We start from the raw sequence: 27,852 nt of genomic DNA, 5'->3' as shown, positions 1-27,852 counted from the left end.
TACACCGGCCCTTTTAACGCCGGCCCTTATTACGCCAAGAGCCTAAAAAAACGCCAATAATGGCCGGCGTAAAAAGGGCCGATAAGGTCGTGTATAAGTGTATAAACTCTTAACCCACGTCACTTTTTTATAATTTCAGGGAAAAACTACTAGATGTTCAAAATGAAGACCTGATCATTGATGAAGTTATTTTGAGGAATGACTTTAATGCAAATGCAAGATGGTAGATGTTATGGTGGAGAATATTCACTTGGTGCAAAAGAAACTAATGAGCTTGCAAGAAGGTATGTGCAAAGTTCATCAAAAAAGGACTTTGATATTTAGCATGATCTCTCATAGACGATTCCTAGAGTAATTTAGGAAATGGGAAAACCTATATGCCGCCCATGGGGAAAAGCTGTACGCCGTGTCGGAGGGTGCTTATTCTAGTTTGCGCCAAACTCTACTTTTCTGTATAGTGCCATTTCGGTTGCAAATTCTGCGCTTACATTATCCTGTTTTTATTAAAAGTTTAGTTCAAGCTTTTATTGAAATTAAACGCTTCATTTACTTAACTTTACAATTTCAAACAAAAATTATATCCTGCAAACACAATTTCCTTGTACGACTTGATAAATATTGACAATGAAAAACCTACGCAAGCTTGATAGAAGGAGTCTGTTATTAAAACATACCTTTTTAAACAATTTTGCAGGATTTAAAATCTACAAAAACTATCCAATTTCACTGGCGGATTTAAGACAATAGAGCAAGTACGTCGGAAATATGCGAAGGAGTGCAATGGTTTTTATAAGACAATGAAATTACAATTACAAATCTCTTCCTCTGATAAGCTCGACATGGTTTAAAACCGCCTATGCGATCTTTCTGCTTATTTTCTCCAAATCAAAGCTCTGCAACCATTTTGGCTTTTCAAGCTAATATTTTAAGTTAAAAACATTGAAACGTCAGTGACTAACCTTTAAGACTACCATTTTTGTTTATTCCATTAATCACATGACTGTTTCCATAACGACCATACTTCCCAGTCATCATTTATTGACTAATGATTTTCCAGACATTAATTTGTCTACCTATTACCAACTTTATCGCCTGTTTATTAATCTTGTTTTCAATATCGCATAAGGTCGATAAATTTATTGAAAGGTACTCAGGGTTTATGCTTTTAAGTCAATTGAGACTGTCTTGATCAAAAATGGAGCAAAATTCTGTTTAAGTAAAATGAAATGTTTATTTAACGGAACGCTAGACAAGAAATATTACGAAATTTGAATTTACAATGTTTCCCCTAAGCACAAAACCTGAAAAACAAGCTTTGATTTGAAATCTGGTCATAGGGACTCGAAGGGTTGCGTATTAATTACCAGATGAAATTTAAGGGATGTTTTACAAATTTCACCAATAAAATCAAGCATAAAGACCTGTCTGGAAAAAACAAAAAGTCTTCCTAAAAATTCTTATAGATACTTGTAAAATTTTTTGAATTTGTATATTGGTACCTTTCATCATCCCTTAATGGGATCACTTTACTTAGTCCCATAATAAAACTTCTACGATGGAGCGTTAATCGAATTCAATTCGCCTTTAACGAGTGATGTAAGCGTTCCTCCGTTGTGGTCAAACCAGATACAATCTAGAGGTTCAAAGCCTCCGAGCAAACAAATATTGTTTAAGTAAAAGGCGAGAAATCAGAAAACAAATCGTTTTAAAGCTTATGAAAAAGGAATTGAACTCAGCGCACTACTTACTTTAACACCTTACACTTTGAAGGGAGAAAAGAGGCACTTTAAGATTAACTTCTTAAAAAGACAAGGACCAAAATTAGTACTTGGTTTTCGCGTTCAGTGACAACTAAAGTTTACTGTAGCTTGGTACACCATGTTGTTCAAGCAGAAAAATTGCTAACACAAACACTTTGAAAGTCGGATTCTTTGACTTGTCAAGAAGAATCATTTGTTCCTCGTTTGGATATGGATAAAGAAACTTATCATAACTCGACTTATATTCTTCAAAATTAAAAACGGAACATATACTGAACTCGATAAATGCTGTGTGTGCACCACACAGACGACACTGATCTCAACTTTTCCTTTGGTCGGTTGCCATGCTACTGACAATAATGATGCCAGCTCTCTCCTACTTAGGACACGCCATATGGACAAGTGAAGAGAGTGTGCAACAATGGATCAACACTATTGAACAACGATCTAACGAAATAAGTGAACCCACTTCACCAACCAAAAGTTCATTTGACTGTGATGTTTTCTTGCAATTACCCGGTGGAGGTAAGTTATTGATTTCCTTTATTTGTCAATATTTTCCAATATTTTAACCCTTTCTTAAACCAATTCTACGACCTTATATTATTAAACATATATTTTTTGGTGGGGATTGAATTGCGTAGAGATTTTGCGGATTTCAAGAAAATACATGGATGTATGTCAATTTGTGCCGAATACATGATTTTTCAGCCTGTCGCCCCAATCTTATTACCATAATTTCACCCCCTACTCTTTGTGAGGTGAGATGGCAAAGTGAACGTTTTGCAGTGACGAATCCGAATACATAAAACCTTATTTGAAAAAAGTCTAATAAATCACAGCAAAGTAAGGGTCATTTTTTTTACTATACTGAAACTCTATAATAAAGGGGAGAAAAGTTTCTATGTCAAACCGTCTGGGTTTTGAATAAAAATCATTTTATTGTCATCAAAAGTCACCATAGGCTATTATTATCGTCTTTACATAAAACCTTGTCATAAATGGATGAATTAAGAAACTCTTTAATGATAAAATCGTAATAACAAAAGTTTATAAATCTCTTTCACACGTGGGTTATAAACAGAGCTTTTTAATCCATACCTTTTTCCGAACTTTGATACTACCTATTTACCTTTTCTGATGCAAAATAGGGAGTTATTATAAGCATTAGTTTAGACTTTAATTTGGAAAATCAGTCTCTGTACTCCACTTTAGCTGAAAAGGTCTAACTTTAGCCTACCAGACGGATAACATTATTTTCACGCTTATTTCAAGTAATGTGTACGTTAAATGGACCTTAAATGTACGTTAAATGGATGTTGTTATAACTTTTTTTGTACTAGCTGGGTTTGTTCGTGATGAATCTTTCTAAGAATAAAGAAGCCAAATCAACGAGCGGGTTTCTTGTAAACAGTTTTTCTTATAAGAACAACCTCCCTACTGTGCTATTGCACTTTATATTTAAGAGGTTGACATTGAATTTGTCCACCTTCGTAATACATTATGAAAAGCTATAAAATGCAAATGAACAACCTAGATTTCATCAAACTTATATAAAAAATCACATCGTTGCATTAATATAGGGAAATTTATTTTAAAAAGGTCGTCAGATGATTTATTTCTAGCCTTAGCTTAACTAGATAGCGTGGTAAAAAAGTAGAAATAGCTGTTCAAATAAATTTCAAAATTTTATCTGTTATGTACTTGGAGCTTCATTTTTCTTCGTGTGCGAGTTTTCTTTTTACAAGGAGTTAGTACTCAAGTAATTGCTGAGATTGATCCAATGATGGGTTTGTTTGGCTGAATTTTTATGGAATACAATTTTGGTCAGATCTAATCTGAGAAATAATCAGTCAGGTATAGATGACAGACGAGACTATCATCGAAGTATCAGACACCCTCGCTAGCATATAGTGTGATATATAGTGTGATTTGAAATGTTAGAATTGGAGAAGAATGACTTAGCCTTGAAGGGCTTATTGTAATCTACGGAATCAGATTCCGCCTTTTAATTTGCGGAATCTCATTCCGCAAATTACTAATCTACGGAATTTGCTAATATCTTCCAACCAATTAATATTTTTCAACCAAATTTGGCATGCATATTACCAACTAACAGATGCGCTTTCACAAAAAAATTCAACTCGTATAACCTACGTAAACGGAGGTTACGGCAGAAAAAATTTTAGTTCCGAACTGATTCCGCAAATTACAAATCTACGGAATCTGCTAATAACTCTCGAAGCAATTGGTTATTTCAAACCAAACTTTGCACACATCTTGACATCTATAAGACGCTGTTATGTGCCAGATTTGAACATTTGAAAAGGTTGTTAACGGCAGCTATGACGGAATAACGTAAAATCACGTAAGGGACTCTACAAGCCCTTGTTGAAAAAACTCAAAATCGTTTTATCTCCCGAACCGATATGTTTTAAAGGCCCAAATTTTGCACAAAGAAGCCCCTCACAAATATGAAAATGCGTGCCAAAAATCAAGTCTGACACATGACGTAAGCGAGACTTACGGTGGAAAAACGTAACACTACGTAATACACCCCTGCCTAGGCTGGTTAAGGCAAAACTCGAAGTACTCGTAACTCACAAACCAATGAGTTTCAGAATCCCAAATCTCTCTACAGCATTTTTATTCCGCAAAAGCCTTATTGACGTCATAATATATCGGTTTTAATCGAATTCAAGACGTATTTGTCACTTTTAAGTCATTTTCGTATGAAATTTTTCATTTTGATCATGAAATTCGCGAAAATTGATGCTCGCAAAAAAAACTTTTCCCCTAAATTTGCAAAAGTAAATGTCGTAAACTTTGCAAATTTTCAGCGGTTCGGGAGATACAACGATTTTGAGTTTTTTCAACAAATGCTTGTAGAGTCCCTTACGTGATTTTACGTTATTCCGTCATAGCTGCCGTTAATGACCTTTTCAAATGTTCAAATTTGGCACATAACAGCGTCTTATAGATGTCGAGATGTGTGCAAAGTTTGGTTTGAAATAACCAATTCCTTCGAGAGTTATTAGCAGATTCCGTAGATTTGTAGTTTGCGAAATCAGTTCGGAACTAAAAATTTTTTCTGCCATAACCTCCGTTTACGTAGGTTATAAGAGTTGAATTTTTTTGTGAAGGTGCATCTGTTAGTTGGTAATATGCATGCCAAATTTGGTTGAAAAATATTAATTGGTTGGAAAGATATTAGCAAATTCCGTAGATTAGTAATTTGCGGAATGAGATTCAGTAAATTAAAAGGCGGAATCTGATTCCGTAAATTACAATAAGCCCTTTTGAAGTGAATACGTTGCATTTACACAAATACCATAAGTAGACTGAGCATTTTACCCCAAAGTCCATCCGTTATTCAGGGGAAAAAGATTTTTGCTTAAAGAAATTGTTGGTCACGGGGTAGCCATCTTTATAACAGAGTTTAATCATACTTTTAGGAGAGGTCATCTTGCCTCAATATTCTCAACAGTAGGATAAAAGATCTCCTAGGAAAAACTTAGCTTTTCGATTTGTGTTTAGTGTACCAGTTTGATTTACAATGTATAACTCTTTTAAATTGATCAATATAGCAATGTTAAAATTTTCATGTTTTTCATTTGTGTTTTTTTAGTCTGCCTAGTGCCTACTTCGCAACATTAAAAAGGACGACAAATTTCAACATCTACAACCCAGACAGCTTATAAAATAAAAATTACGCATGCGTTTTAACTTTGTTTTGGAAATGAAACAATAGATGCGCAGTAGACACTTTCTCTATGTGTTACTACCAGCTCAATTAATGAATTACGACTTTTTCTGGGAATATGAAAAATAATTAAGACTGAAAGATTACCCCTTCCAATGTTGCTCTGTTAATAAAACAATGCATGCAAGATAAGGATTAAATTTTTCACCTATCTTACACGTCTTTTTTTTTTAAGAAACTAGTTTTACCAAGCAGCCTCAATGTTTCTTAAGAGATCGGCCTTTTTAGCCTTAAATGTTTCTTACATGTTTCTAAACTTTTTGACATAATTAGCCTTGATTGGAAGGTTCTTATAAAAAACCGAATTAAAAAATGTTATTTTCTCATTCTCAGCATGTTTCTTAGATGTTTCTTAGTTTTTAGGCATTCTGAGCATTCTGAGATTCATTCATGTTTCTTAAAAGTGTGTTTCTTAAAAAAAAAAGACGTGTATTTTTTCCGTTTGCTAAATTAAAAATTGATATTTTTAAGTGGAAAATACCCTCAATGATATCCAACGACTCTCAAAGCTCTCTATAGTATACGAGTCTATGGGAAAAGAGGAAGATTTGCAATAAATCAGGAAATCCAACAATATCTTAAAGAAAAGCGGCGTCTTCATCGAAAGTGGATACGATCGATCGGTACTATTATTATTATTATTATTATTATTATTATTATTATTATTATTACGAATATTTATACAGGATATACACCTCAATATACTGTTTTCCAACGGGTCCTGTGAATATGAAATATAACTATATATAAATATAAAATAAATATTAAAAAAAAAAAAAAAAAAAAAAAAAACCATAAAAAAATTTCTTAAAAACATTCATTTTAAAATCATTTTAAAAGATTTAGAATAATAAAGAATTCTACAGCGTGCCTCATAAAGTTCACGAGAAACAATAGATTAAGAACTATTATTTGAATGAAATTTTATGAGACATTCTGTAAAATACAAGACTCGGAGAAGTGGTGGTAAAATCTAATGCTAAAACGCCACAAGAGACTAGAAGGTGGAAAGACGCTGAGAGAAGAGACTAAGTAGTAAAGCTAGAAACTAAAAACGTATGCTTGTAGCAAAAATCTAAAAGTAGGTGTCAGGTGCACAATAAAATTATTAATATTTTTTCAAAAATGATCTAAATTTTGATTCATCTTTCTCAATTTGAAAGTTCTTTGGTAATTTGTTAAAAGCCAAGGCCCCTTGAACATAGAAAGAATATCGAGCAGATTCTAATTTGAATCTTGGAACATTCACTGTAGATAAATTTCTAGCAGTTTGCTTTTTCTTCAGTTCAAAGTATTTTTGAAAGGGCTCACAAACATTACCAAATACACATTGATGAACAAAACAACACATTCGCTTAATTTTGATCTTATCAGTGCTGTTTACTTTCTCCCCAATTATTCTTGCAGCACGATTCTCAAGTGAAACAGTCCTTTCTTTCAAATAGTTGGGTGTGGCACCATATGTTGCAAAGTTGCAATTGGTCAAGAATGGTAGGATCATGGATCGATAGATGACTATGGCAGTTTCTGTATGCATGAATGCTCTCATTTTCTTCAAAAGGTTTAGTCTTGATGATGCTACCTTGATTGACGAGGTGATGTGTTGTGACATACAGAGTGTGTTTGATAGTGAGAGACCAAGGTATTTGTAACTGTTCGTTTGATTGATAATATTCTCTTTATGTTTTATTGAAAGAGAAGTATCTTCTGTCATGCTGATCCTTTTCCCGGTACCGAAAAGCATCGTTTCAGTTTTACCAATTTTTGTGTTGATGATAAGTTCATTGTGTTCTAACCAAGTGACAAAACTATTAAAGTCACTTTGCAGGTTCTCGTGGATTCGGGCGATATTCTTATCTGAATAGAAAATTACAGTGTCGTCTGCATACATCATCATTTTACAGGTGGTTATGGATTTTGTTGAGTCGTTGAAGATTAACAGAAACAGCAGAGGTCCCAGGATGGATCCTTGAGGTACGCCACAGAAGATCTGAGATGGAGGTGATAATGATCCATTGTAGCGCACACGTTGATGTCGTCCGAAGAGGTAACTTGAGATCCAGTCCTTTGCTAATCCGTTAATTCCGAAGCTCGACAATTTATCGATGATTGTCGAATGACCTATGGTGTCGAAGGCCTTGCTGAGATCGACAAAGATTGCACCAGTCAACTTTCCATTGTCCATCTCACGTCGAATGCTATCACAGAAGTAAGCAGTTGCAAGTTCAGTTGATCTTTTACTTCGATATCCGTATTGATTCGGAGCAAGGAGATGATTGGATTCTAGATAATTCATCAACTGGGCGTGAATACATTTTTCGTAGATCTTGGAAATAACTGGAAGTATACTGATGGGGCGGTAATTTTCAAACTGACGATTATTCCCTGATTTGAAAATCGGTGTAATCCGAGCCGATTTTAGCTCATTTGGTACAATACCAGTTGATATAGAGTTGTTGATAGTGTGGGTTAACGGTTTTGCGATGACATAAGCAATATCTTTGAGGTAAGATGCAGGTAAATCGTCTAACCCAGTAGCACATTTCCGTTTCAAGTTTTTAAGGTATTTGAGTACTTGAATATCAGAAACTCTTGAAAGTTTGAAATTTGGTAATGTGGAGTATCTATTATTGGGTGTCGCATAGCTCCACAGAAAGTTTTTCAAAAGAAAAGACTTTTCCTTTAAGTTTTTCGCGATTGAAGAATAAAACTTGCAGAATCCGTCAGATATCGTGTCTTCGTCAGTCGTTGTTTTACCATCAGAGAGATTAAAACTTTTCGTAATAACGTTCGATTTGTTATTGACAGGAAAAATTTTCTTAACGATTTTCCAATAGCGGTCTGGGTTATTCTCCAGAGTAGAGAGGAACTGTCTAGAGTTGAGTATGTGATTGCACGGAACGAAGCTAACAGAAAGATAACACAAGTAAAAAGGGAACTTGAAAAACGGATATGTGGGCAAGCAAAGAGGAGTCCAAAAAGATTTTGGAGACATGTTCGTAACTCCATGAAAACAAAATCTGGGATCTCGCCTCTCCTGCGCAACCCAAAGGATAAATCTTCTCTTCACTATACGAACGAAGACAAAGCTGATATACTACAGGATCAGTTCTGTAGTGTATTCACGAAAGAGCCCGATGATAGTCTTCCGGAGTTTCAATCACGTACCGATTCTAAAGTAGAGTTTAATCTCACTTTGGAAATGGTCAAAAAAGAACTTAAAGGTCTCAACCCAAATAAGTCAATTGGTCCGGACGAAATTCATCCAATTATGTTGAAGGAGCTAGTGGACTACATAGCTGTCCCGCTCCACACAATCATGACTAAATCATTTGATGAAAGTACTCTACCAGACGGATGGAAGGTTGCACATGTGTCACCAATATATAAAAAAGGGAGCAAAAATCTAGCTGAAAATTACAGACCAGTCAGTCTTACATCCATCGCTTGCAGACTGATGGAAAGAGCGCTAAGGGACCAAATTATGAAACATCTGGTAGATGAAAAACTATTATCTAGTAAACAACATGGGTTCATGCCAAAGAGATCAACGGTAACACAATTACTTACATACCTTGATAAATGTGCGGATTCGATATCAAATAATAAAGTAGTTGATGTGATTTATTTTGACTTTGCGAAGGCCTTTGACACCGTACCACACCGCAGGCTGCTGAAAAAGCTGAATGCTTATGGGGTCAGAGGATCGGAGCTCAACTGGATACAGTCCTTCCTCATTGACCGTTATCAATATGTAAAGGTAAACGGAACATTGTCGAGAAGATGTAAAGTTATGAGTGGAGTTCCACAAGGAAGTGTACTTGGTCCACTACTTTTTGTTTTGTACATCAATGATTTACCAGAGGCTACGAAAGCAGAAATGTTCCTGTTTGCTGACGATACAAAACTGGTGGAAGAAATAAACAACGCCGAAGATGCGCTCAGGCTACAGGAAGACATTGATGCCATGGAAAAATGGTCAAAGGGCTGGCTTTTAGAATTTCATCCGAACAAGTGTCATGTTTTAACACTGGGTAAATTTTGGAACATCAAATATGCCCATCCCTATACCATAGCAGGATCTGTTCTAGAACATGTTGACCAAGAAAAAGATCTCTAGGAGTGATAATCGATAGTGACCTGACCTTTGAAGCCCATATATTCAGTAAAATCAAGAAAGCTAACTCTATCGTTGGCTTGATTAGCAGGAGCTTCGAATTTCTCTCACCAGATATGTTTCGAACGCTTTTCATTGCATTTGTCAGACCCCATTTGGAATATGCACATGTAGTATGGTCTCCAAGGCTAATCAAACATATCAATGCAATCGAGGGCGTCCAACGAAGAGCTACAAGGCTAGTTAGTTGCTATAGAAACTACTCATACGAAGATCGGCTACGACTCATCAATCTACCTAGCCTAAAGACCAGGCGGCAAGTTGGTGATATGGTGGAAGTTTTCAAGAACCTCCACATTTATGACGAGTCTATAAGATCAGAGAAATTTACTTCTCGAACACGACCACGACGGCAGCACGACTACGAGCTTCAAAGGAACTTTGCTAATGACGGTATGAGAGGCTACCAAAGTAACTCTCTTTTTTACAGAAGTGTGAAACCTTGGAATGATCTAGAAGAAGATATTGTTGAAGCACCATCCTTACAAGTCTTCAAAGAGCGTTTGATAAAAGAATGGGAGAAAAAACTTTATAAAATGTAAAATCATAAGTTCTGTTTCATAGAGGTCTATAGACCTGCGAAATATATTGCTATAAAAAAAAAAAAGTATTTGTTTTGCAATCCTAGAAAATTAAGGGATAAAAAAGGGTTAAATTTTTCTTGAAAACCTCCCAAGAGCAAGATGATGAGTGTTTCTATTGTCCATTTTGAATGTTTTATTGGGAAGAAAAGGTTACATCACTTTATATCTCATAATGAGAACTAGTTGACTATTTCCTTTAAAGGTTTTGTTTTAAAATAAGAGTGATATCGTTTGCTTACTCATCAATTTTAATTCGCAAGATTTTTCACATTCGATTGACACGGATGTGGAGCAAAATTGGTCAGAAAGAGAAAAAGAATAACAATTTGTAGCTTATATCAGCATAGTATAACAACACCCCTTCTCACAGACCCTTCCCACTGGAAAAATTGGCCAAAATTTCGTCCCTGGTGGAAAATTATACTCCAATTTTGTATCCACTGAAAGTAATCAAATAAACGCCAATCCTCATTGCAAATTATTGCTGTTTTTCCCATCCCCACTGAATTTTCTGACTTGAAAACAAAAGAATTTAAATCCCCGGTCATAAAAAACATAGGAATATCAATCCCCATCGAGTTTCAGTTTGTTATTTTTACCCCCACTGGCTGAAAAAATCCTACCGGGTCTGTGAGAAGGGGATGTATAACAATAGGCAGACACTGTCCTGATATGAAATATGTGTCTGATATGAAACGGGAGTACTTATGTAAAAATAAAACCTTTAAGTGCGTACTAATTCTTTGTTTTGCTTGCCATTTTTCAACAAATGCTTCAGTTATGTAATTCAGAACACTTTGATTTTTGAGATCATTTCAAAATTTTTCGAAAATAAAGATGAAAAATGAAGAAGAAAAAAATCAACTCTGGAAGCATTCGGAGCCAAATAAGGCAAGAAAAACAAGGATTAGTTGAGCATCTTTTCAACGAGTTATGGTGATCTGGCTTTAGCTTGATAGATATAAAAATCAGTAATTCTTTTCGAAGTGGTTTTAGAATTGATTTTTTTATGCTTTTGGATATAAATAGTAAGTCTGCGACCGCAGTCGGAGGCAACCCGAAGGCTCCTCTTTTGATAGCTATCTACGCGAAGGTAGGGGAAGGTGCCACTCTTTCTCCCTGGATTGCTCCACTCTCCCTTGATCCTTCTCTTAAAATGCTGAGCATCAAGCAGAGAGGCATCAAGTACGATTTTGGGAATCTTTGGTATGATCCGGCTGGGGGTTGAACCCACAACCTTTCGCACCGTAGCCGGATGCTCTACCACTGCACTACGGTCGCTAAAATATTTATAAATAAAATAGAATAGGATACAAATAAAATGGAATCTCTACCATCTCTGGACCGAAATTGTTTTCAGGCTTGAGAAAAGTTCAAAATAAGAAAATAAAATGAGCTCAAAGATACATATAGAGATCAGAAAGGTTTGTTTTGCATAAAGAGTTATTTGAGATGTTATAGGGTACTCTGCAAGATGGAGTTTAATTGGTAACAGGACTCTAAAGCAGGATTTTTGCCTTCCAAGAGAAGTGTAATGGGGGTGGTTATAAATGGGTGGACTTTTCTTTTATTCCACCTTGTAAGCTTGTAAGGTTGCTAGATTTTTTAGATCTCCAGATAGTGTGGTCGTGTTACAAAAACACAGGCTGTTTGAAGGAAAAAAATAAGATCTAGCTGAAACTTTCTCCAGACCTTCTGTATAGGATGCTTATACCTCAGGAAAAATTCCCCTAAAATCCCACTAGTGGAACATCCCTATTTTGGGACATTTCTATTTTCCCCAGGCAAAATCCTAAGGGCGAAATTTTTTGAAAATTTCAAACTTATTTCCAGACAATATCATGTATACCATTCGAAAGCTCTTGAAAAACTATATAGAAGACTTTTAAACGGTTATAGCTGATTTCCTTACCTAACTCGAGATATTTCATGCGCAAGTTCCACTTTTCGCCACACTTTGGTCAAAATTGACCATAAATAGCATCTTCTGCGTGAATTATCTTGAGTTAGGTAATGAAATCGGCTATACCCGTTTAAAAGTCTTCTATATAGTTTTTCGAGAGCTTTGGAATGGTATAATTGATAATGTCTGAAAACGAGTTTGAAATTTTCAAAACATTTCAGCCTTAGGGTTTTGCCTGGGGAAAAAAGAAATGTCCCAAAAAAGGGATGTTCCACCAGTGGGATTTTAGGGGAATTTTTCCTGAGGCATAACCATCCTATAGAGAAGGTCTGGAGAAAGTTTCAGCTAGATCTTATTGCTTTCCCGTAAATTATGCTAAACGACCCCATTAAGATATCCTTCCCCACTATACTCTATGGTAGAGGGAGTTTTTTGTGATCAAGCCTAGCTAGCTTCTAATAGAATTTTTATATTTTCATAGCAAAAATAAATATATAAGCAAAATCTATGAAAGGTGTTGTGACTTGATAATGAGGTCACCCTTATTATTAAAGGTGCCTATTCGCTTCATTACAGACACTGAGGAACTTGCACTAGGCGCTGAAGCAAGACATTATGGACACCTGTCACCGAGATTATCCCCGCTTGTCTCGTTCGAAAAAGAAGAGGGAAGCCCCAACAAGGAGAATGATGATTTGAGGTAAGGTAATTTCGTTGGTCCATCTGTTCTTAACTGTCAATACTCAAAGTCAATAAAAAGTCACAGCCTTTATGCATCTTCCACAAAATGTTCATAGTAGTTTTAGATGTTGATAAAGTGACAATAAGAATGATAAAAGGTGGACTATATAAGGAAGCAAGACCTTTCAAAACGACCGAAACAGGAATATAAATGCTAGTCATACCTCTCTTTTCAGCAACGATAAATTTCCAAACAATAACAACAACAACAACGATGAGCCGTACCAGAATCAAGAGACCTCCATCAAAGAGTTAGACCAAGATTTCGAATCTGGTCGTCTTGAAGATCTCAAACAATTTTTACAACAACAGAAAGCAGCAGCAACGGCCGTTGAAAATGATGAACATTTTTTCACACCAATTTCAATACAAGGCCTTGAGCAAACACCCCCGAGAAGAAGTAATTCGCTGACAAGCCAAGATACATTTTCTTCTTTCTCTAGCAGGTTCGTTTTTCGTCTTTTACTAGGATGGCGAAACCTTCATTCCCGACTACATGTTTTTTTTCTTTATAAGTATTGCACTTATAAGCATAACTAGGCTCATATATGGCAGAAATTAAAGCATATGCTAAACATTACTTTGAGCCTTTATACTCAGAATTTGTTTCTTTTGACTGAAATTTTACGGATTTTTGAAATTTCTCTAAAATTTTGCTTAGGATATAAGCATCCCTCAAAGGGATCCTTCAGCTTTGTAAATCTCTCGATCTAAGCATTTCCAAGCCAGCTTTTGGATTTTTGTATGCTTATAAAAAAAACATGTAATCATTCTTGACGCATTTCCGGGATCTTTCCACTGTCTTTTTTTGGGCATACTGGCTTTTTTGCTGCGTACAAATGCGTAGATAAAACGCGACAGCCCTGGGACAGACCGCCTGACGAATTGAAAATACTCCTTGTTCCCACCCAGAATGTTGGTCGTGACAATAGGAAAGTTTACCTGGAAATGAGAAAGTTTAGCCAAACAATGGTAATCATTCAAAAATCTTCATTTATATTTGTATCTTTCGTAATTTCTCACAGAGCAAACTAACACTACCCCTAAATATTACGAAAAAGTTGAGAACATTTTAAGCCTTTGCGGACTCATAGGATTTCTTAGGAAATTGCACGCAAATACTTAAAAAATGGTGAAAAAAGAACATGTTAAGAATACTTTAAGGTCTTTAACACTTTTAGTTTAGAACATTTTGAAGGCTTCGGAAAAACGCGTACCTCGTTAGGCTAGAAGCGGTACAGATTTAAGCCTTATTTAATTCCTTTCAAAAAGGCATCGAACTAGATATTTTATGCGTAATAGCGAGATATTCGAGTATGAGGGTTTTCGTGATAGAGACTACCTAGTTGCTTGATTGGCTATGTATACACGTTTTATTTTCATAAGAACAAACTATATAAGAACATAAGGCTTCGATGGCCAAAATATTAAGAACAAGTTAAGAACATTTTAAGACTTTGCGGACTCCAAAACAACCGACATTATTATAAAAAACTCGTAAGAACTTCGAAAAATGCTGGAATCGGGCGCTACATTTTCAAAATATCTGATTAATCGCATATTCCGGAGTATTCTACCATTTTAAAGAATAGTTGAGGGAATAGGAAATTGCAGGTTGCGATAGGAAAGTAAAATAGATTAATAGCGAAGCTAGTATGATACCTTTTAATCTCTCTGTTGGTGTGCTTTTTCTCTAAAAAGAATGTAAATGCCTTCCTTTTTAAGCTTGCTTTATAATCCATGTTTCTGTTTCGGAGATATTTTGAATCTCTCCTGTTGTATGTTAGTTAGAGTAGGTTAGAGTGAATTTGTTAAGTTTTTGTTGTGAACCTGTTCATTAAAGTTCTCTCTCGTAATTTCTCTGTTTGTAAAATTGATCAAATCAAATTTTGCCAAGGATAAAAATAAGAATATGAGGCGTGTGACAAATTTGTGATGTCTTTTTGACAGCACGTAGAGTCTTTTTGATCTTGAAATTAGAAATTTTGAAAAATTGAAGTTAGAAATTCGATAAATCCTTTGCTTAGCTGTATAGACTACATGGGTTTATATTTAGTAGTTACGAAAGAAATTCGGACTCTTTTACCTGTGATTTGTAAAGCGTTGTAAAACTTTTCATAAATTTCAATTAAAGTAGTTAAACCTGTTGTTATTTTTTTTCAAAAATGAAAATTATGTTGTTTTTGATCTGACTCCACACTAATCCATAGCAAAATCAATTTTCGGATTAAGTTTTGGCTTGCTTTTGCTAAAACTTTTTCCTCTTTCTATTTTTTCAGTGTTGACAAGCCATCTTCACTAGCCGCATTCCTACGTCCAGATCCTGAAGAACTTTTATTTAGCCTGGGATTTTGTAACCAGGATTCGCTGCTGCAGTCAATTCCTGAACGTTTCTTCGTGAATCAATCAGAAGCATATGGTATAAACGTCGAAGAAATACATAACTCATTACTGATTGATGATCAAGAGGTAATACTCTTTTTTTATGAGAACAATTTTATAACAACACAAGACTTGATTCGCGCAGATTTATAAAGCCCGAAGGGCTAGGTGTCGTGCTTTAAGCCATCGCAGGCAAAAAAAAAATTTGAATATCGGAAAAAATATTGTTGCTATTGTTTCCAAAAATCCTCGAAGCTTCTAATTGGTCAAATGCTGAAATTCTATTATTTAGGATTTCTAGAATTTCCTACCTTACCACGGCACACTTTTCAACCGAAGTACGACATGTAGCCCTTCGGACTTTATAAATCTATGTTGATTCTTGCCAATACCTAAAGTACAAATCAAGAGCCATTTAAGACCAGGAATGAGCAAGAACAGGAAGTTCACCATATTTTCAATCTCGTACCCAGAACCACTTTTTTATTTTACTGATGGATGAGCGCTATGAGAATCATTAAAAAGCGAGCTAAGGGACTGGATACGAGTTTACCATTTCTTCAATAATAAGAACATTCAAAATTTTCAAGCCTTCAAAAAAACTTTAGAATTTAAAGCCTTAAAATTTTCTTAACCTGACTTTGGACTTAAAAATCCAAAAAATTAAGAACATATTTTAAGACTTGAAAGTATTGACATTGTTATAAAAAAGCGAATACTTGATGGTTATCATGCCCTCGGATCACTCTGTTCCTCGAAAATTCTTTTGTTAAAAATTTGCTTATGTTTTTCTGCAATATTTTCAAGTTTTGATTGCATTACTCCTCAAGTATTATTGAAGATCTTAATACCTAAACTCCGCCTCGAGTTCATATTTAAATGGTAAAAATCGAGTGAGATAATCCTTTCGATATTTGATAAGGTTAAAAGATTTATGGATTTATGGATTAACATAGACATGTTGAAGCCTCCATCGACAGACTCTGTACTCACTAAATTTTTCTTGCTTTGAATTTTAGTTACGTTAGTGCTTTGTTACCTTTGTAAGGTAATCGAAAGCCAAAATTCCATGTTTACTGTTACAGCCCTGTGTCACAGGCCCGCTGGGGCCGGTAGAAAAAATACCCTAGACAACCCCACTGAGAAATTGACTTTGATTTCATCCCTATTCGAAATTCATTGTTTAGAAATTGCAATCCAAAACCACACTGGATTCTTTAACCTTGGAACAACAGAATTTTTATTCCCATTGAGATTTCAATCGAAATTTTTATCCCCGCTTTAGGAAAAACTTTCACCGGGGCTGTGAGACAGGGGTGTACTGTTTCAAGGTTTCTCTCGTGGTAACTCGCTTCTAAGAGTTACAAGGGCGAGTTGACTCCTTAAGCCGAGTAGAACCCTTGTATTTTATAAATTGGATCAGGGGGGGGTAGTAGAGCAAGAAGAGTCTTAAAAACATTGAAACACCCCTGTGTCACAGACCCGCTGGGACCCCAGCCCCACTGGAAAATTTGGCAAAAACTTCGTCCCCGGTGGGAAAATACCCTGAAATTTCAGTCCTACTGGGAAATTGACTTTGATTTCATCCCTACTCGAAATTCAATGTTTAAAATGCACTCCAAAACCACAACCCCACTGATTCTTTAACCTTGGAACAATAGAATTGCTATCCCCATTGGAATTCCAATAGAAATTTTTATCCCCACTGAGGAAAAAAGTCCCACCAAAGCTGTGAAACAGGGGTGTATTAAAATAGAAAAATCAGATCCTTCGTAGGTTGACTTTTTGAAATTTTACATTTGAAATAATTTGCAATTAAACAAATACAATTTGGATTGAATCTAATCAAGATCCAATCAGTTTTCCATAAAACAATTATGTCTTATGTTGCATCTCTTAGATTTTTTAATGGATATGTCGATATACATAATCGATTTTTTTAAATAGGAATTGTCTCTCTGTGGTTAGATTTGTGAAGTTTGTGAAATTCGTATAACTTAATTTATAACGGTCTTTTCAAAGGGGAAACCATCGCAACGAGCTTTCTATATTAAAGTATTTGTTGCTCAACATTAGAAGAGAACTTTCAAATCATTTCTCGGTATCATTATAAGACCAGCTTTAGATATATGATTGATAGCATCTTTTAAAGAGAAAACGTTATCATAGCGTGTTACTGGAGTCTCGATAACACGGACATGCATTAAAAACGCGGAAAATAAAATTGAATATTGTTCGAGTTAAATAGGGTTGAACTACGGAGAAAGTACTGTAACACTGCCTCATCATCGATGCGTCTGACTCCAAGAGCTGCGTCAAAAAGGGATTGGGTTTGATTCTTAAATCAAATGCTGTCAAATATCTGAAGTCGTTACATCGAGACCATATTCAGACGTTACGATCATTCCGGTATAGTTTCCGTTTTACGGATCGAGAGCGTTTATACTGATTTCGGAACGTTTCGGAGCAAGAAAACGGAGCAGTTCCGTTCCGATGAAAATAGTGGAGCGAAACCGTTTCGATCTGTTTTGCTTTGTAACGTCTTCTTTTTTGATGTTTTGAATTGATTGACGTTCACACTTGTTTCGGAACCGTTTTGTTTCGGAACGATACGGAAACGTAATGTGTGAACATGGTCTGACTCTCTCAGAGATACGGATATTTGACGTCATTTGGCCCTAGTGAACTTGAAACCAGTCTCTAGTGGCGTTAAGGCCAGCACCAAACAGCCTATATTATTACTTTGTTTTCTTTTTCAGTCAGAGCTAGCGGAACCTGCGTCTCCACACAGCCTGCTACATCGATTCAGTGAAAGTAGCATCGACCTTCATGATTTCAATAGCATTACGTCATCAACTGAAAGTTCGCTACCAGTCTCCTTGACGGCCAAAACACGACGCATTTTGTTTCGAAGTTCACATCAAGATATCCCTTCTATACATTTAACAAGAGACGAAGATCGACCTTTGTCGCCAACTTCGCTATCCTTGACTTCTAGTAGTGGAAATTTTATGCGACTTGAAACTTTAAAGGTATGCGAGTTGAATTTTATGATAAGACTTTTAAGTTACTGGATATATGTGGGTAATTCAAATTGAAAGCCTAAACTCACCATTTCTTTGCCCTGTTTAAGTAATATCAACATACTTTAGTACTAGTCTTGAGGCCTTGAATGATTACCTAATATTTTTCAGTAGATATTTCAAGAAACTCGAAACCTGTTATTGAATCACAAATTTTTATATTTTACTCCGAATATCTTGGCTTGGCTTGATGAATTTTCTCGTACTTGCTCAAAATATTTGACAATGACTAATACAATTATGGATATTTATATGCATATTTCATTGAATGTCATAATGTGTTTTTTCTTTCATAGGAATTACCAGAACCAAGCTCCCGATTAAGTAGCTTCGATATTGACGTTCCACTAACGCCCGTTAACAAATCTATACGTAGTCGGCTTACGACAAGTTGTTCCGTGTCGGAAATCAGTCGAAAATTGTCGGATACCGATTTAAGTCGGGGAGGAACACTCGTTGATGAGGAGACCGAACAGAACCATTTTGTCAGCAACAGTCTACAAATGCCAAATGTTTACAAAAGAACTTTAAGCGATAAGAGTTTTAGTAGTCTAGTGACTGTTATTGATCGGTCGGGAACCGAAGATTCGTCGGCAGAAACGACAAATAACGAGGCTCTTTTTAAACCGATTTCTTCGAACGAAATGTCGTCCGCTTCCTTTGATGACTCTTTTTCGGCAAGACACGAGTCGACGTCATCAACGAGAAACGAATCTTCGTCGCCGAGAAATCATTCCCATTCGTCGGAAACACAGGCAGGCTTTCGTTCACCGAAAACCGGGTCGCAATCTCCGAAAAGTCATCCGTCTTCTCCATCACTCTCGGCCGCAAATCGTCGCTCGCTTTTTGGCTCCTCTAAAAATATTTCAAAAACGAATTCTTCAACAGATCATGTTTTCAGTAGCGGTGAAACAGCAATAAGAACGACAACGAAACCTGAACATTTAACCGTCACTGAAACGCTTATAAACGAAGAAATCACCGAAGTAACGAATTTCCCGAAACCGATAATGGATTTAAATGACGCACGAAAAGCCTCATTAAATGATTCTTTTAAAGACTTTATTAAAAATCTTGCCAGTGATAGTTCAATAAATGGAAGTAGCCATAACGGTAGCCCCGTGCCGCCACATTCCACTGAAAATGACGAACAAATAGATATTATTATGAACGAGGAAAATGCTGAAGAAACGAACCTAAATATTGATATTCAATCTCCAGTGTCAAGTGAACTTGACGAGGAACTTTCAAATGAAAATACACCACAAGAACAATTTACCAATGGAGATATTGTGCATTCTCCAGAGCCTACAAATCCACCAAAGCAAGAAACTTTAGAAGCCAGTCTAGCATCAGTAGAGACTCAAAAAGCAGAACCGAATTCAAACATCACTCAAAACAAGAAAGGATATTTTTCAGCCGCTTTTAATTCTATTTCCAACGTTTTTAATAAATACCAAGACTCCAAGCAATCATCAGTGGATGAAACTTTACCTCCTGTTAAAAATGAGCAGGATGCAGAATCTGAGAATCTTGTTGACAAAAAGGAGGAAAGTTCATCAATTCCAACAAAGAGTCAACCTAATAAAAAACAAGGACCTTTATTTCGATTATTTAACCACCAGACGTTATCGATGCATTCGAATTCTGCGTTTTCATCGTTTGTATCGGGTTTATCGAATGGAGTTGAAGTCGAGTTAGATCGAGCATCAGATATCAGTATCGAAGTCAGTCAAACGTCATCAAAGCTCACCACAAATCAACCGAAAGCATCTTCAGTTTCACCTCTTGGTGATTCGCTATCATCCGATGAAAATGTGTGTGACTGTCCGAAATCACCCGATCGGAATAGTAGTAAAAGTCGAAGATACGGTGGCAAAAAATCACCTCATTTTAATAAAGGACGTAGTTTAGAAAGTAGCGGCTTTGAAGAAGAAACGAACAATATCAAATGCCCGTTCGGTAAAAATTGTTCACTCGGTCATAAAAATGGTCGCCACGTATACCCGGTTGAAAATAATGACAGGTTAAGCATTCGGAAGGGAAGCGAGGCAAGTTCTATGATGAGGTCTTGCTCACCCACATCAACTTATTTTACCCATGAACATTTTGATTATTTGGTACAACAAATGACGTATTTAAGGGCAGAGCTCAAAGAAGAGTTTCAACAGTCTATCACCAGAGAAAAAAAAATGAAAGAACATTTCGAATCACAACTCGATGATGTAAGTCCTATTTTGAATTCTTAATATTTTTTATAAGTAAGTAAGTAAACATAAGCAACAAAACCAGTGGGAAACTTGAGAATTTCCGATTGATTCTATATTGTTTGGAGATCTGACATCAATTTTATAGAACACAAAACTTTCGGCTTTTTTGCGAGAAAACTTGTTTAAATTTAGATTTTCAGCAAAAAGCTTCAGTAAATACATTGTATCGTTCCCGTGTATTATCGGTTTTTATTTACGTTTAGTTACGCGATGGACGCTAGAGAATTATATGGCTTTCAGTAGCCATTAAAAGGCAGATAATACGCTGGGAACGAGGTTGAATTCTTTGGCCACACCCAGAATCTTAATACGATCCTCTGTTTGAACAAATAAATTTTAATACTTTGTTTCCAATATATTTCCACCTTCAGATGAAGAAAACCATGACGACGGATTACATGGGTTGGATCGCCAACGAAATGAAACAACTCAAAACAAAATTACACGTAAGTCGAAGTTGAAATGATAATTTAGGGGATTTTGATTGGAAGATGGAAGATCATATAACCTTAACTTTGATTTTGAATTATCTATATGTATCTGTGTATTACTCATACAAAAACAAACTGTTGATTTTTTAACTTGTACCCAATTTTGGCTAGAACAAGCTAAGTAAAAATCCGATCTTTGGATTTCAACAATGGAAAAAGAAAAGAAAGTACTAATTTGAAGTCCTCGTCTTTAAAGAAAATTAAAAGCCGAACGCATATTGACACGGTTGTGCGCTAGCTCGTTGAAACCAGAGTCGGGTAACCTTATAGTCGACTTCTAGGCTGCTGGCGTCCACAATCGGATTCGTGCTCCTTATTATACCTGCAGTTTTGTAGAGGTTTGCGATTTAGACTAAATAGAAATCAATTCTCAACGGAATTATTTACATTTCTTTACAGGAAAAAGACGAAGAAATTCGGAGGCTCCGTGACATTATTGCTGAAAACGAAGCCCAAGCATCCAAAACAAAGCGACGTGAATCCTTTGGGACGCCCGTTTAGTTTAGTTTTCTTGACGGTTACAGTATGTCCGGAAAAAGCGGGACAGAATTTGTACAGTTGGCACTCTCTAATTCGATTTTTAAATAAAGGGAATTTGATTTTGATCAAATAAGGTAGTGTATTGAAAAGAAGAACGTCGTTTATGAGATTTCCTTGTTGAAAATTTACTGATACAAAATCTGTCCCGCTTTTTTCCAGACATACTGTATTTTATTTATACAAACATCATTACGTAAATTGGTGGACATTCTCAAACATCCAGTATAGATTACCAGCTGTAAATTACTTTCAGAATCGTTTTATTCTTCCATATAACTGAATTTCAAGTCAATTCGCTTTAAATGTGCACTGTTGTATAGTTCTGTTTTCAGTCGTTTTTTGCTTTCCATTTTTCACTGAGTGTTTCGATTACATACCGTTGAAAAAGATAATTCAAAGGACTTATTTGGGGAATTATGCTTAAAAGGATTTTGTTTTTTCATAACTTTCCACAAATTTAAATTTAGTAGTGAAGTTAAGTAAATCGGTAAAATCACGACAACGAACGAAAATTTAACAGGCTAGTTAGCGAGTTTCAACCAATCAAATTTCGTATTTTCACTAGCCTATTACATTTTTCGTCTGTCGTCGTGATTATCCTGGTATGCTTAACATCAGTAATATGTTTAGATTAGAATAGGTCTGAGAATGTATGAGGTTGCGTACTTTTTTATATACTTTTTTTCATTAAATTTAATCACCCTGACCACCCATATTTACACAGATTATTTTATCATGCTATTTCATAGACCAAAACAGATAATTTTCTAGACTTTTTTATATTAATTTATTTTTTTCGACAGGATTCTAAGGGGACTTTATTTCACATTTATTTAGAAACGTTTTCTTAGAAAAAAAATATTTTCTATGACAATATTATTATATGATCATTTTAAATAATAATCCTTGAGTTTCTCTTTGTGAAGCCTACATTGACTTTCTTGAAAACCTCTTATCTATGTCTTCTACTGCATCTTGAGACAATTTACTTTCATCCATCCATAATCTCGGTCAAAATATATTGAGAATTTTGGTTAATTCCTCGTTTTTAGCAATTTAAAGTTCGGGTGAGAAAGTCGCTTTTGGGCTAATTGATAAATTTATTGGAATATTTCAATTCGAGAGGGGTTTATAGACTTCCAAGCTATATTCTGAGCCCTATTGGACCTTTCTTGGACTTTTGAAGTCTAGTGTTAAAACTCAGAGTTAAAACTCTACCCTTCCAACCTGATTTAGAGCGCTTCCAAATCGTTTGTGGTTGTAAGATTTCTTGGGAATTTCCCTTTTTTCTCAAATATTATGACTTTGATTGCAGTAGCTCTGAGTGCTGATGAGCTACTGATGGCAATAACCTACATTCCAAAAAAGGGAACTGTGCCTCGCAAATGTGTAATAGTAATTGCCCAGTAATTGATAATTTTTTCGATTCTCTAAACGCATTTCAATAAATTTCTACTTATAGAAAGATCTTAATGATGCGATGTTCTGAAATGACTTCCTTTCATCAAATCTTTATATTTGTCAGATCTTGGATGATTGCCGGCATTTGTCGTCAAACAAGTACTGGTTAAGGCTAACAATACCGTACTTACCCGAACAATCCAAACGCTCCCTTTTAACAATCAAGAGCACCAAAATCCCCAAAAAGTATCTAATCCCAACAATATCCGTTTTTTGCGATGTTAGCACTTTTGGATTGTTATATAGGTCAGTACAGTACGCTGCGATACTCATGACCGGTCTCCACTTTCGCGCAAAATGGGCGACAGTTTTTTTTCTTAACCTTTTTTGCCTGAAGAAAAGATTACATCATAAAAAAGACCAATGACCTTACAGAAACGTCAAAGAGTTTTTGCTCATGTGGCGCGAAAGTAAGTGGAGACCGGCTTTCACGGTTAATGTCCGGGGAGAATAGGTGCTTTGGCAGAGTATGTACGCCGTGGGGGTACTTAGGCAAAATGGGTGCCCCGGGCGGGTATGTGCGGGCCACAATAGCCCCTGTTTACATCCTCGAAAGTCCCTCGGGTACAAAAATCATTAAAAAGCATTTGAGTCTCCGTGTTATGTAAAGGGGGTTTCAAAATTATTAATTATCCAAACGATGCAGAACGATGCGGCGGTGGTTCTTAACCCAAGTCCGGCAAGTGTCTGCTTTCGCTGACCAACTTTAATCTTTTCTCTTGAAAGTCACAGATATAGAGATAAATGGCGAGCGCGCGCAGCGTGCGATAAATTTACGTTTCTGCTTTTTTTTGCGAAGCGAATTTATGAGCGAAGCAGTTTTGCTGTATTGTGCACGTACCTTTAACTTCTATCCCAAGCGAAAATTTGCTATAAAATTTGCTATATAAATCACATCTTCAAACCGATGATTTTATCAAAATGACCTTGAATGGTTTGGCTTGAAGCCACGAAAACTTTCTCGGTTTGGTAGCTAGGACTGCGAAAAATGCCGTTTTAAAATGGTGTACCCTAGCAGTGAACAGCAAAACATTACCGGAAGCCGAAACACGGACTTAGAATCTGAAGTTGATCAAATTGCCTCGCGCGGGCGGCACGCATATAAGCAGTGGTTCTTCGGTTTTAAATGTTTATTTTGCTGTTAAATGGGAAAAAATTAGTTTGAACATTGACAGAAAGGATCTTCATCATCCCTTGACTTTTAACAGCAAGTATCAAGTATCAAATAAGGTCAATTAATGAGAGGTTTTTGCAAGTCGCGCGGGCGGGCGGGCGGTAGGAGTGCTCTTTTTTAGTGAACGAAACTTACCTTGCAAAACCAAGTGGATAATCTATGATAAAGAAGTATGGAGGTAATCAAATTTGTCGAATTTGTCAAGAAATAAATCAAAACTGCCCAAGAACCAACAAGCCATCTTTGTACATTTTTGTTTTTGTTTTATTTTTATGTTTTGATGATTTCGACAGGCGATTCGTGATTCGAATAAAAATGTTCGATCGTTCGACGAGTATCGTTCGATTTTATTAAGGCACCATTTACACTAGAATAACTAGAAGGACAAAAAAAGAGCGATGCAATGCGTGGCGGGAGGCGACGGGTGTTGTGCCGCCGTGGATTATGTGGTGTGTTTGGGGCATTAAGGCTCTTACGACCCTGTCTCTATTATAGCGGCTTTTTAGAGTGTCTCTTATTTTGCTAGCAACTTGCGAATTGAGGTGGAGTCTGGATCGCTTCGCAACCGTTATACAATACGGCTAGACGATGCTATCGTCCGTATAATATGTTATTATGATATAACATAGTTTGTATATTATAAAACGTAATATGTTTCGCGACGGATAGAGTCTGTGTTTACGGACGATATCAATTTGGCGCTTTTCTTGATTTCATCTTTGCCCTTACCGACCTTGGAGAAGGGTCGGTGATTTTTGCGGAAAATCCTTGCAGATTTATAGACGAACTTGGTAGAGAAAACCAAAACAACACAAAATCGAAGGGAAGGATGCAAGTAGGGAGTGAACAAAAAATGGTTGTTTTCTTTGAGATGATGGTTCTGGGTCTGGTGAAGAAGAATACTCTTGAAGGATAATTTGGAGGCTGAAGACCTTACATAAATGCATTTGCTGTTTCTTTAGCTTTTTTGACAATATTAGTTAGAAGGGATTGTTTTCCTCAAGGCCCACAAACAAATTCTAACTTTGATTTTTTGGAAATTTTATTCAACTTGATGCCTGACACCTGAAGCTTGAAGTAGCATCTAAATAAAGGTAAGCTTTACATTCACTGGATTTTGTAGTTTCTTTTATGGTAGCAGGAATCAGTGTCAGTTGAGACTGAAATATTGACTTTTTCCCAGTTCTGTCAAGTATGATTTTGTGCACGTCAAAAATCTTCAATCTCTGTAAAGTTTCTTCTAAGAAAGAAGGCCTAAATTTTAATAGATTCTACTTTCTGTTTATTTTTTTGTTGGGTTTGATTGAGTTTAAAGTTAGCTATCTTTTATATTTTTTGATAGTCAATTTTTCAGCTTGGCACTTGAGTGACATATTTCAATAACCAATGCATTTCTACAAAATTCAACCAACACCTTTAACGATATCAGACCGACACCCTCTACCGTGTCTAAACAACACTTTCTGCGATATCTAAATAACACTTTCCACGGCGGCTGATCAACACTTTCCATTATGACTGAAGGAAACCCTCCACGATATCTGAACAACAATTTCCACAACATCTGAACAATGACACCTTATATGATACAAAAGCAGTACTCAAGCATCTTCAAAGATCTGAACAAAAAGTTTCTGAACTGATCATGGGTGGAGTTGTGGCTACGAACTTAACTGATCATGGGTGGAGTTGTGGCTACGAACTGAACTGATCATGGGTGGAGTTGTGGCTACGAACTTAACTGATCATGGGTGGAGTTGTGGCTACGAGCTGAACTGATCTCAGTTGAGGTTCTGGCTACGAGCTGAACTGATCTTGGGTAGCACCCTGGTTAGGAGCTGAACTGATCATGGGTGGAGTTGTGGCTACGAACTGAACTGATCATGGGTGGAGTTGTGGCTACGAGCTGAACTGATCTCAGTTGAGGTTCTGGCTACGAGCTGAACTGATCTTGGGTAGCACCTTGGTTAGGAGCTGAACTGATCATGGGTGGAGTTGTGGCTACGAACTGAACTGATCATGGGTGGGGTTCTGGCTACGAACTGAACTGATCTTGGTTGGGGTTCTGGCTACGAACTGAACTGATCATGGGCGGGGTTCTGGCACGAGCTGAACTGATCTTGGGTAGCACCCTGGTTAGGAGCTGAACTGATCATGGGTGGAGTTGTGGCTACGAGCTGAACTGATCATGGGTGTGGTTCTGGCTACGAACTGAACTGATCTTGGGTGGGGTTCTGGCTACGAGCTGAACTGATCCTGTGTGGGGTTCTTCTGGCTACGAGCTGAACTGATCCTCTGTGGGGTTCTGGCTACGAACTGAACTGATCTTGGGTGGGGTTCTGGCTACGAACTGAACTGATCATGGGTGGGGTTCTGGCTACGAACTGAACTGATCATAGGTGGGGTTCTGGCTACGAGCTGAACTGATCATGGGTGGAATCCTGGCCAGGAACTGAACAGTGAAAGTAGGAGGAGCAGTTGTCGGTCTGTATTTTTATCATATTCAATTCCTGGCTACCAACTGAACAGTGAAAATATCAATTCAGTTCGTGGCCATGCCTCACGCTAACCCGACCTGATCCGATCAACTTTCTGTCGCCCTGTTTTGGAATCATTGTTCCAGTCGGGTCAATCTGTATTCACAGCAAGAACTGCCCTGGGATTTACCAGTCAGACCCGACTGTTTGTTTACATTTGTTCGAACCGGGCCGGCCGATCACACCGCTAACCAAAATCCAAAATTTCCGCTTTTCTACCAAATTGATATAGTCTAAGACAACGGCCACTCCCGTAAAAAAATTCCCCTCTTCACGTTTGTTCCTTTTTTAGATGAAACTCGTCTTAGACTATAGCATAGTCTACAATACGGCTAGTTACATTTCCCTGCTGGGCGGGTCACGCCCGCCTGAATAGGTTATGCCGCCAATTCAAAAATGGTAGGCAAAGTGGTGGCAGTGAAGAAAACGACGAAAACGAGCAAGCTAGCTGTCATCACAAACCTTTAAAGAAATGTGTTCAGCTGTACCTGGCTGTGTCAACCCAAATTTCCAAGACTTAAACCAATGGTTCCTTTTATTACTCTTTATTTTTTTGTTTTTATTTCTGGATCATGTCAATGCTAAAACACCCAAGATTGCCAGTCAGGCACATCCTGGCAAATGAACGGGGTGAGCATTTGCATGGGGTATTCGTCACCCAGTGTAAATGAGATAGGACGTCTCAGGCTAAAAGCGTAAAAATGAATAAAAATGAACTTCAAACTGAAAAAGGGAAAAAAGGAAGAAAACTGGGAACTTTATTTTTTCGTTAAAAGTTTCTTCAATCTTCGAAGACAAAATTGACCCATGGAAAAAAAATTTCATCTATGCAGTTCTTTGAAATGAAGCAAAATATTTCCAACCCGGTTCAATTAAACTGGGTATTCGGCTCTATTACGTCACTTTCGTTTTCAACCCCGTTCATTTGCCAATGGTCGCAAGTGAAAAATACCCCGTTCATTTGCCAGGATGTGCCTGACTGCCAA

The 27,852-nt window shown here is 36.7% G+C and overlaps 1 protein-coding gene across 1 annotated transcript; it reads left to right on the top strand.

Annotated features, from left to right (window-relative positions):
• The first annotated feature begins 139 nt into the window (after nt 1-139).
• On the top strand, nt 140-21,742 carry LOC136805031 (serine-rich adhesin for platelets-like). The gene is made up of 9 exons (XM_067061564.1): nt 140-284; nt 2,145-2,285; nt 12,764-12,887; nt 13,105-13,374; nt 15,208-15,397; nt 18,070-18,342; nt 18,690-20,618; nt 21,035-21,109; nt 21,554-21,742. The coding sequence occupies exons 1-9, from the start codon at nt 221-223 to the stop codon at nt 21,653-21,655; spliced, it is 3,168 nt and encodes a 1,055-aa protein (XP_066917665.1). The 5' UTR covers nt 140-220; the 3' UTR covers nt 21,656-21,742.
• Nucleotides 21,743-27,852: the final 6,110 nt, after the last annotated feature.

The sequence above is a fragment of the Clytia hemisphaerica genome, unplaced genomic scaffold, assembly GCF_902728285.1.
Source record: "Clytia hemisphaerica strain Z4C2 unplaced genomic scaffold, Clytia hemisphaerica genome assembly, whole genome shotgun sequence".
Taxonomy (NCBI): Eukaryota; Metazoa; Cnidaria; class Hydrozoa; order Leptothecata; family Clytiidae; genus Clytia; species Clytia hemisphaerica.
Note: the sequence above shows the minus strand (reverse complement) of the source record. Positions and strands in the feature narration are given on the sequence as shown.

Bases quoted from the DNA above. Each gene is read 5' to 3' on its own strand.
- LOC136805031 (XM_067061564.1), top strand. From the start codon at position 221: ATGGTAGATGTTATGGTGGAGAATATTCACTTGGTGCAAAAGAAACTA. The intron at 2,286-12,763 runs GTAAGTTATTGA...GCTTCATTACAG, and splicing joins CTTGCAATTACCCGGTGGAG to ACACTGAGGAACTTGCACTA. The intron at 12,888-13,104 runs GTAAGGTAATTT...CTCTCTTTTCAG, and splicing joins AAGGAGAATGATGATTTGAG to CAACGATAAATTTCCAAACA.